The 12007-nt window shown below is 35.1% G+C and overlaps 1 protein-coding gene across 1 annotated transcript in view; it reads left to right on the forward strand.

The window, feature by feature from the left end:
* LOC107688260 (CUB and sushi domain-containing protein 3-like) overlaps positions 1-12007 on the forward strand; it is a 311798-nt gene that overhangs the window by 197464 nt on the left and 102327 nt on the right. The window contains exons 38-40 of the mRNA XM_016485884.1: positions 6603-6727; positions 7814-7910; positions 11627-11731. Coding sequence (XP_016341370.1) covers positions 6603-6727; positions 7814-7910; positions 11627-11731 — 327 coding nt within the window. The remainder of the gene's footprint in view (positions 1-6602; positions 6728-7813; positions 7911-11626; positions 11732-12007) is intronic.

A 12007-nucleotide genomic window follows, 5' to 3' on the forward strand; every position in this document is an offset into this window, starting at 1 on the left:
ATTAAATTACAATCTAATTTGGATATTATATTATTAATAATATAATTTAGCATATCTAATATTTAATCTAAAATATTAGTTTTACTAAAATATTATATTATATATTACTAATAAAACAAATTCATTCTGCAATTGTATTATTACTACTAATACATTTTGCAATTAAAGCATTATTTTAAATGAAGGAGACGGCATTAATTTTCCATTTTAATTTATTGTTTAGTATTTACTCATTTAAAATGTAAAAAAAAAAAGAATTATTTTAAAATTATAATGAAAATAATTATAGTAAAAATAGTAATTAAATTGAAATAATACATTTTATTAATATATTTATATTATATTATTAATAATAAAATACTGCAGTTAGAGCATTAATCTTAATTTGCCATTTTAATTTAATATTTAGTTATCTGAAATAAAAAATGTAATTGAAATATAATGTATTTTATTAAAATATTATATTAAATTATATTACTAATGATACTGATTAATTCTGAAATTATATTACTAATAATAAAAATTAATTGTGCAATTGGAGCATTAATCTGAAATAGGGTGACAGCATTATTTTGCCATTTTAATATAGTATTAACTTAATACAGCTTAGTAAATAAACTGTGCATCAATGGACATGAAAAAAAAAAAGAGCCAGCAATATGTAGACATACAGTAAGCTTCCAGAGTGCAGCGTTAATGAAGCGGATGGAGTCTAGCATTGCTAGCAAACCAAACGACACGCTTCTACTAGCCACGATCAAGTGTTAACATTAGCTTTTACCCACATGTGTGTTACTCTATTTACGGTAGCGACTCCTCACGTTCCATTGATTTACATGAAATTGCTCTCAGCCCCGAGCGACGTGCTCATCCTCTTTTTGAGCGCCGGCTGCTAATGATGACATTAACGTAGCTGGAAACCTTTTTGATTATAGCGGGGGCGTGAGAGCGTGTGGGACATCACCTGTGGAATATAGATGCGCTCCAAATGGAAGTCAACTGAATAATTGCGTTGATTTAACAGTGTTCTTCCAGGCAACAGAAGGGAGAATAAAGAAGGAAAAGACTAAAGCACAAACGGATGTGTGGTATTTATTTTTTTTTTTGCACGGTACAAAAGCGACGACTTGCCGCCTGAAGGTGCACCTGGCAATTGAAAACAAAGTGATTGACTCGGGCCTCTAGATCGCCTCGGTGCCTTTGACAGATAGCGTCAAATACTGCCTGTGAAGACAGAACGCCCTTGCGGTAGTTAACATCCAGAGAGGATTCGCGCTTATTGATAGCTACACAAAAGGTGCTGAGCACAATGTCTGGTGAAGCCTCAACAAGCAAATAAAAATTGCTTTACTGAGCCCTCCAAAGGTGACAAAAAATGTCAGGCTTGCCAGAAGATTAATTTCTCGTCCTTTCGATTTATTCCAGTTAGAGTGTTTTTTCCCCTCCTGTTTTTGTTCTTAGCTGAGGCTTGTGTGCTTTGAATGTTTTGAAAGCGCTAATGAAAATGGAAAATTGAAGTCATTTGAAATGATGTGTTTCTGGTCAATTAGAAAGCACAATGCGGTAATTGTGAACATACAGCAGTGGTAATTGAACATATACACTACGAGTCCTTGGGATCTTTGTCACTGACTGATGATGAAAAGGTTATGCTTTGCAAGTTCTCCAGAAGGCATAAATGTATCTAGTGCAATAAATCACTTTCTTAATCAGTATTTTGTCATGTTTTCCAGCAAACATAAAGCATCTTTAAACCAAGATAAATCAGTAAGTAGTTTTCAGTGAATACATCCTAAATGAAATGTATTTTTCTTACCCCATTTCCAGATTTTGTTGTTGTTTTAAGCATAAATTTGACAATATGCGCTTATGCTTAAAACAGGATAAAACAATTTGCCAGTGTGGGGGAAAAAAAAACAAGACAAGAAAATACTGATTACCAAAATGTTTTGCACCTTTTTAGTCACTTATACTCCAACAGACCAGTGTAAAATATTTGTACCGATCTTGACGATTAATGTAAATAAGTAGTTCACCCAAAATGTAATATTGTCATTCCAAACCTATATGACTTTCTTTATTCCATTGAACAGAAAAGAGTTTTTGAAGGTTATGCTGTACACTCTTTTCCATGTAATGCATAATCAGGCAAAATGACAAAAAGCTCCATAAAAGTATCTTAAAAGTAGTCCATATGACTCTTGTACTATATTTCAAGTCCTATGATGCCGTTTTATGATAGTTTTTTGTGAAAAACTCAATATTGGTGTCCACGCAATGGAAGCATTCATCACAGTTGGTGAGAGAAGTAGTGATGTCTGATTTGTGAATGAATCATTCTTTTGAGTTTGATTCTTTCCATTGATTCTTTGAGCCAGTTCACAAGAGCAGGACAGAATGATTCATTTACAAATTGATTCGGTCCAGGTCTTGAATTCAACTTACTAACTCAACAGTCATGTAGTGGTATTGCATGACTTGGAATATAGTACATAATTCATATAGACTACTTTAACTATGCTTTAATGATGCTTTCTTTATTATCTTCAATAACTTGCAAAAAGATCAACAGTGATATTCCTTTTGTGCTCAGCAGAAGAAAGTCATACGTGACCCTGGACTTCTTAAGTGTCAATTTTTCAAAATTTAGATTTATACATAATCTGAAAGCTGAATAAATAAGCTTTCCATTGATGTATGGTTAGGATATGACAATATTTGGTTGAGATACAACTATTTGAATATCTGGAATCTGAGGGTGCAAAAAAAAAAAATCAAAATATTGAGAAAATCGCCTTTAAAGTTGTCCAAATGAAGTCCTTAGCAATGCATATTACTAATCAAAAATTAAGTTTTGATATATTTGCTGTAGGAAATTTATAAAATATCTTCATGGAACATGATCTTTACTTAATATCCTAATGATTTTTGGCATAAAAGAAAAATTTATCATTTTGACCCATACAATGTATTTTGGCTATTGCTACAAATATACCCCAGCGACTTAAGACTGGTTTTGTGGTCCAGGGTCACATATGGGTTCAAAAAAATGACAAATGTTATTTCTGAGTGAACCATTCTTTTAAATTATATACCTTGCAATGTCGGCTAATAGCCAGTTTTGTTTATCCGCTCAAGTGTCCTGTTTTACATAGATTGAATTAGTGTCTGTCGGCTGCCTGTGACCAAAAATATCATTATGCTTACACTTAAGCTCGACAACTTTTCAGAAGATAAGAGTTTTTCGCTGCCCAAAGGATTCCCTTCAGTGGGCTGAAATATGAGAGGAAACTTCAAATAGAAGGAGTGCAAGGTTGAATAATTGAAAATGATGAATGCATAATGCTTTTTAAGCAGAGCAGGATGAAGCCTATGTAAAAGATGAAGGTCTCGGGGATACAGGACACTGCATCTGGAAGAAGTCGTTCAAATTCACTATTACGAATCTACATCCCCTCCAGAAGTCTGAGATCCGCTAGTGAGCGACGCCTCGTGGTACCATCACAGAGAGGCTCAAAATCACTTTCCAGAACCTTCTCGTTCACCATTCCCGGCTGGTGGAATGATCTTCCCACCCCTATCCGGAATGCTGAATCCCTGACAATTTTCAAGTGACAGCTGAAAACTCGTCTCTTTCGACGCTACTTGACTTTATCCTAAATTTAAAAAAAAAATAACTTTGTCTTGCTCTTTATTTATTCCTTCCCTTTCTAGCTTGTGCTTATTTGAACAAATGCCTGAAACTTGGTATTACGAGCACTTCCTGTGTCTGTTTGCCTCTTAAGAAGAATCGCTTTATGTATCCCCCAATTGTAAGTCGCTTTGGATAAAAGCGTCTGCAAAATGACAAAATGTAAATGTAAATTCCCGGGATGTAATGCATGCAAAATAAGGAGCCTTTTTTTAATGCATAACTAGTCCATGTTATGTCCGTGCTAGATTAAAGCAGATGCGGCGACATGTATTAACATTAATGTGTGGCGCTTCAGTTCTGCACCTGGTAATGACATCCCACTGGAGTTGGGTAAGGTTGCACCGACCCAGTTGATTGTTGGCTGGTTGCTTCAGCAAGAGCATGATTAAAAGCTGTCCGTTCTTACATAGTGCTTTTCAGTACAGCTCGGTTTAGAATGGAAAATATTATGGCTGTAAGGTAATCAATAATGTTCTCTTATGTAGTCGTACAACAAAAATAATACATTCTTTTGGTGGTTGTTGTTGTTGTTCAGATATCCCCTCAATGTCAGCATAGGCCTATTTTCATGTTTCATAATATTTTAACAAAACTTGAGAACTTGCTCTGCCTCAACAACTCTCCTTTTCAGCCACAAAACTGTAAAAAGGATTGCGAGTAGTGTTTCAAGTTGATTTTATTTGGCCTTCTAAGGTGCTTTTTTAAGAGTCATGTAATATATAATGTCAAGTCAAGTCAAGTCACCTTTATTTATATAGCGCTTTTAACAATACAGATTGTGTCAAAGCAACTGAACAGCATTAATTAGGAAAATAGTGTGTCAATAATGCAAAATGACAATAGTAAACACTAATTTTTCAGTTAAAGACAGTTCATCATTGAATTCAGTGATGTCAACATCCAGCTCAGTTTAAATAGTATCTTTGCAATCAAGTCAACGGTATCGCTGGAAATGAAGTGTCCCCAACTAAGCAAGCCAGAGGCGACAGCGGCAAGGAACCAAATCTGTTGTACACTGGAAGCAGTTCCGGGGGAATGACGTGGGTATGAGGTCGGCTTTTGCGCATGCGCCGCTCAGAAGTGACACACGCAGAAGCGCAGGGGAGAGATCAAAACAAAACAACGGTCACTAATTAGAAGTACAAAACGAGGATTTGTAAGGAAGAATGTCAGAGGATTTCGATATAAGCCAAGAGGAGACTGGTTTTCCTTTGCTAAAGTAAGGAAACTTTGCTTCCTTTGATCCTGTAAACAAACGTTGGTTTTTACGAGACTCACCGGCGCATGTGCAACGCTGACCTCATACGTCATTCCCCCGGAACTGCTTCCAGTTTACAACAGTGAACGCAAGCTACATTAATGTGATTATTATGTTTTGAATATGGATATTTTTCTTACGAAAACGCATCGATTCGCTACAGAAGGCCTTTGTTCACCCCCCGGAGCCGTGTGAGACACTTTTTTTTTATGGATGGGTGCATTTTATTTAACTGCTTTTGGACGGATGCATGCAACACCCGGTGAGTGGCATTAAACAGCTTGAAAGATCAAAGACAATTTTTAATATAACTCCGACTGGATTCGTCTGAAAAAAGAAAGTCATATACACCTAGGATGAGTAATTTATGGGCTAATTTTCATTTTTGGGTGAACTAACCCTTTAACTTATGTACATATTTAAGTATTCTATTTTTAATATGCATGTATTATTGTTTTAATTTTGTATTTTTTATTATAAAATGTCTGAATTTAACTCTACTGTGGGTAAAAATTAAATTTTTTTTCATTGCTGGGATCAGATCATATACGAATCACACACAAGATCTTAATATCAAATGAAGATCCATTGCTAGAATTCAATATCTATTAAACATATATTAATTTGTGCTGCTTTAAGTTTTCTTAAGAAAGTATATTACTCGGCAAACACTTTTGAAGATGTTTTCCTGAATCCATTGTAGACTTTTTATATAAAGCAACCTTTAAAAACCTTTAAAAAATGTTAAAAAAAATTTTATTTGCTCTTTTATAGCATTTTGATTTGTTACTCACTATTATTATTTATTTATTTGTTTGTTTGTTTTTTCATTTTATATTATTTCAGAAGGCTTTGCTTGATTTATTTCTCTACCATGTTTTGTGATGATAAAACAGTCAAATGGATTGTGAATAGTGTTTCATGTTGATTTCATGTCAAATTTAAATCTATTAAGGTGCCCTTAAAGGGGTCATATGATGTTGCCAAAAAGAACATTATTTTGTCTATTTGGTGTAATGAAATGTGTTTATGCAGTTTAAGGTTCAAAAAACACATTATTTTACACATACTGTGCATTATTGTTTCTCCTCTATGCCCCGCCTTTCTGAAACGTCTCGATTTTTACAAAGCTCATTGTTCTGAAAAGCGGGGTGTACACTGATTGGACAGCTATCCAGTGCGTTGTGATTGGTGGAATACCTCAAGCGTGTGACGGAAATGTTACGCCCCTTACCATATTGTGATGCCCTGTGTCCCGGCCGGAGCGACGAGACAAAAACATTAAAACCCATTATAAATTTAGTCTTTGCAACTTTAGGGATCTTATAACAGCTTGTAACACTCCAAAGAGAAAGGAAAGTTTGAAATTGCGTCATATGACCCCTTTAAAAAAACTTACATTTTTTAAATTAATAAAACCTTTATTTTAAAACTAAAAATATATTTTATTGTATTTTATTTACGTTATTTTGGTTACTTTTTAAAAAATTTTTTTTTCATTTTTTGTAGTTATTAACTAATTTTTTTAATATGTATATTTTTCAAAATCATTTGCCTCAGAAAGGGCTTGTTTACTTGATTTTGTTTGTTGTGCCTCTCTGCCATGTTTAGTCTTTTTATTTCATTTTTTTCCCTAAATCTGTCTTTCAGTTCCATGCGGAGGAATTCTGAACATGCGCCGCGGTACCATTCTGTCTCCAGGTTACCCCGATCCCTATGACAACCATCTGAACTGCATTTGGAAGGTCTTTGTGCCGGAGGGAACCGGAATCCAAGTGAGACAAAACTCTTGTTTTTTTTTTCTTTTTTTGTGTCTTCTGAAAAAAATTGTGGCTTATGATTAGTAGAAGTGTGTTTGATTACTTAACGCTCGTCAGAGGATTAACATATTCTCAAGGGAATCCCATTATTATTAGTTTGCTTCATTATTGAACTTTACGTATTACTGAATATTAAATTTTTGCCCTTATTTACAACTTTTGAAGTTTAAGCAGGTAATACTGCATTTTATAGTTATGCAATATGTTATAGAGGGAAAAAAGGTATTAATGGTCAACCAATATGGGTTTTCAATGGCTGATATCTGCTGTAATGTACAGAAGTGGTTCTCATCTGGTTTTGCTTTACATTGGACATCAAACACAGTACCAGGATTGTTTACCATTATACTGCTTAGGCCGAACAATATGCAAAATTATTAACATGATATAAACTGAATAGGAAAATTGTGTAAATACAAATAACGACAGCATAAATGTGATTCATCATCCAAACACATGGAACAAGCACTGGACCAAATGTTGATTTAGCATTAGTCATATCACCAAGTGACAGATTTTACCATTTGATTGAATACACTGCCTTTGACGTCAATGACAAAAAAGATGAGAGGTGTTTTCTCCTCATTTTAAATGTTTATAAGCCTATTTATTTCATTATTGCATGATTATATAACTATTTTCATTTTATTATATGCATTTAACATTGTCTTTTCTGCCATGCATCTTCCTATCAGACCAGAAGTGGCTCATTTTTATTTAGATTTATATAATAAATATTACACCTTAATTGCAGGTCTGTTCATCATGTACTCGTTCAGCTGATTCTTTGAGCCAGTTTTCAAGAGCAGACTGAATGATTCAGTCACAAATTAATCCAATATAGCTCTTGAATTCAACCTACTAACTCACCAATCTGGTCACAATGGTTATTGTCGCAATATTTACTCATTATTAAAATTAACATTTAAATTTGACAGACTTCACCCAGAACTTTAGTATACTCAAAACTAGATGAAATATATATATTTTTAAAAAGTGTTTTATATATTTTGTATTATTTTTGTGTTTTTTTTCTTGTAGATTACAGTTGTGACTTTTTCCACCGAACACAACTGGGACTCTCTAGACTTTTACGATGGTGTCGACAGCAATGCTCCACGACTAGGGAGCTATTCGGGTAAGATGGAAACCATGTGTTTTTCTCCCTAAATTTGATATTGTTTTCCAAATAACCCAAGCACACCATGTTGACTTTAATGTATTCTGCAAATACAACTGTTGCACACTCATCCCTGGTGTCATTTTTTATTTTTTTTTGCACACTCTAGTCAGTCTGAAGAAACTCAATGTTTAGCATCTGCGAAATAAGACTATTTTTTGTAACCTCATGCTGCCTGACTTTCATCTAGAGATTTGTTTTGTCATCCAAAGCACATCAATATTTGAGCTGTCGTGGGATATCATGGATCAACAGCTTTCCCTGGTGAGGCTCTCAGTATAAGTAGGAGACAGAATGATATCATTGTAGTTCTGAAAACGGCAGAGCCCTCAGAAGTCAAAGACAGATTTTAATCATTTGGTAATGTACAGTGTTAATTTCGTTGATGAATAATTTTCGTCAACGACATTTTTTCACTGACGACAACGAGACGATAACGAACTCAAACTCTTTTTGAATGACAAAAACTATGACGTAAAAATATTTACAATGTCGTCAGCTAATAAAAACGAGACAAAAAGTTAAGGAGGGACGATTTGGGAAGAGATTAATTCAGAACGAATCTTCTGCGTGGTTCGGAGGTTAGATGCGTACATATTAACCGGCGGGCCATAAGCTAACATACACTTGCTGCACGTCGCATAAAACGTTCAAAAATGTCAATATGTGGGAGTAAGAGAAGAGCAGACATATGGATAAATCTGACGACGCAAGAGAGAACTCAATTCGGTCCGGTTTTCTGAGCGCAGACACTGAAGCACACACACACAGAAAGCGTGTCTTACAGCGCGCGAGTACTCTTTCGAGTCACATGAACGGAGAATTACACACAAAATGTGTATTGTCGAATTGTCCGTTTTGACGAGTATTCACGTAAACACAGTTGATTACGTCTTAAGTGGACGCAAACAGTAGGAAGAACGTGTATCAGTACATTGCATCCATTGCAGCTGTGCATTCGGTTTTAAAGGGACAGCAGCCTAATTTAGTTGCTATTGTCCAAGTCATTGGTGTTAATCAAGCAACAAAAGAAAGACAGAAAATCACGTACTGCTCTTGACTGAAAAACTTTAGTAGCCCTAAAGTTTAATCCAAATTTATTCATAGAAATAAATACGTCTGCTTGAAAGAATGAAGAATATGGTAAACAAGTTGCTATAAAGACTGCATAATTAGCCTGTATAACCATTGGTATTTCATTCAAAAGAAGACCATGTTCTTGTTCTTTATGAGAAGTGGTTTTATTTAATTTTAACAAAGGCATGTTGTGTGTCACCGCAGTTAAATCGGTGTCTGTCATGATAAAACCTTAATATCAAACCTATAGAATGTGCATTGTAACTAAACCCATTAGATTTTAGACGATTAAATTTACTGTAGATTTAGTCGACTAAAACCTTATGATATTTTGTCGACTAAAACTAAAAACAATTCAGATGACTAAAATATGACTAAAACTAAATGGCATTTTAGTCAAAAGACTATGACTAAAACTAAATCAAAATTTGCTGTCAAAATGAACACTGGTACTGTATCCTCTTAACCTTTATTTTATTTTATTTTAAGTTTAGTTTAGTTTTTTTTTACTTTAGTTTTTTTTTTTATTAACTTTTTGCTATCTGTTGTTATTTATGTATTTATTTTACTCTTTACATTATTTTCTTATTTTTTTTCATATCTTACATTTTCATATCTTTCTTTTTTGCAGAGCCCTCAGAAGTGAAAGACAGGTTTTAACTATATGCCGAAATATATTTATTTAATTTAATTTATTTTAATTTTAGTTTTTATTTTATTTTGTATATTTAATTTAATTTAATCTTTTAATTTAGTTTAGTTTTTTTATATTAACTTTTTGCTATCTGTTGTTATTTATGTATTTATTTTACTTTTTACATTAATTTCTTTTTTTCATATCTTATATTTTCATATCTTTTTTTTTCGCAGAGCCCTCAGAAGTAAAAAACAGGTTTTAACTATATGCCACGATCTATTTATTTATTTATTTTTCTTTTGTTAACTTTTGGTTTAGACTTTTTATAGACTTTTTTTCTTTGCATGTTATTTTATTATTTTTTGTATTATTTTTGTAATCTGTTAGTGGTTATGTATTTTTGTTTATTTTACTTTTTACATAATTTTTCTATATTTTTTCTAATATTTTCATCTCTTTGTTTTTCACAGAGCCCTCAGAAGTGAAAGACAGATTTTAATTATTTGCCACCATATCCTCTCAATGGTTTTATTTAATTTTTGTATGTACACTGAACAAACTTATAAACGCAGCACTTTTGTTTTTGCCCCCATTCTTCATGAGCTGAACTCAAAGATCTAAGACTTTTTCTATGTACACAAAAGGCCTATTTCTCTCAAATATTGTTCACAAATCTGTCTAAATCTGTGTTAGTGAGCACTTCTCCTTTGCCGAGATAATCCATCCACCTCACAGGTGTGGCATATCAAGATGCTGATTAGACAGCATGATTATTGCACAGGTGTGCCTTAGGCTGGCCACAATAAAAGGCCATTCTAAAATGTGCAGTTTTATCACAGCACAATGCCACAGATGTTGCAAGTTTTGAGGGAGCGTGCAATTGGCATGCTGACTGCAGGAATGTCCACCAGAGCTGTTGCCCGTGAATTGAATGTTCATTTCTCTACCATAAGCCGTCTCCAAAGGCGTTTCAGAATCAGCATCTTGATATGCCACACCTGTTAGTTACCATATATTTTGGTTCAGAAAAAGGCTGTTTTCTTTATAAAGGGTTTGTTTGGGGTTGTGTGTGCCATGTTTACTTTTTACTATCTGTCTATCGGAAAGGCCTTTTTTCCTCTTGGTATAGAGTTTTACAGACTTTTTGTTTTCTCTTTAAAGTAGAAGACAGAATGATATCAGTGTAGCGCCAGTGACTCAGATCGAAAGAGCCCTCAGAAGTGAAAGACAGATTTTAATTATTTGCCAGCGTATCCCCTCAACCAGGCGTGAGCGTCGCGTCAGCCGCACAAAGCAAAATAAATATGCGTTGACCTTAGCGGGTGCCATCGCTCTCAGACAAAGCATTAAGTATTGTTGACAGTTTGACGTTTAATCTGCTCGGAGGACAAATGAAAGATTAAAGGAAGTTATGGGATGGAGATGCCTCGTGCATAAAGACGGTGAAATGGCTGCGGACAAAATATGCTTGGATGCTTGGATGCTATTCGTGTGGGAAATATGGGACCACCTCGGTCTAAATTCCCCTGCGGTTAAGGCTGCAAGTGTAATGCCTGCCTCTATTCGTCACAACCTCTTTAGCACTGAACGTCAGCGGCCGCTCGACAAATAGCCCATCATCCAGACTCCAGAGTGGCTACAGAGCATCGCTCTGCTTGATGGAGGTCACCGCAGGTTCACAAAACTGCAATAGGTCTGATCTATCTTGATGTGTGCCCAGTTGTAATTTCGCAATGATTAGGTGCATGGTGGCGAGGTGCCAACTTTAGCAGCGACGCCACTTCATCTGTTGACTCGATAAAGCCGCTGACATTCGTGACAGAGTTGAATGACATGCGTAGAAGCCTCGTGAAGGAATGTCACAATCCCAGCAGGATTGACTGCAGGGAGCTGTAGGAAACAATGCGCTGTTATGCCTGTCATGCAAACGATAATTATGTTCTGATGCTAATTCCTCTAGGGACCACGATTCCACCCCTGCTGAACACCACGTCCAACACCCTGTTCCTCACCTTTCAGACTGACATGAGCGTTTCTGGAGCTGGTTTTCACCTGGAATATACAGGTATGATGACTGTTCACCTTTGCAGTGAGAACGCAAAGCACTACGGTGGCCGAGAGAGCTCAACGCGCTGTAACTTAAGAAAACACATGCAAATTGAAAAAACACCAGCAAATTAAGAAAACATCTTCATCAGTTTGACAACACACGCGCTGCAAATCCTCACAACACATGCAAATGAAGAAACACGCTGCAAGTAGCACGGACCACAATGGAAATGTTTCAAGGGGACCCAAAAAAGTGACGGACCCGGCTGGGATTTGTTTTGTGCAGTGGCTT

Source organism: Sinocyclocheilus anshuiensis, unplaced genomic scaffold (assembly GCF_001515605.1).
Source record: "Sinocyclocheilus anshuiensis isolate Anshui unplaced genomic scaffold, SAMN03320099.WGS_v1.1 scaffold1162, whole genome shotgun sequence".
Lineage (NCBI taxonomy): Eukaryota > Metazoa > Chordata > Actinopteri > Cypriniformes > Cyprinidae > Sinocyclocheilus > Sinocyclocheilus anshuiensis.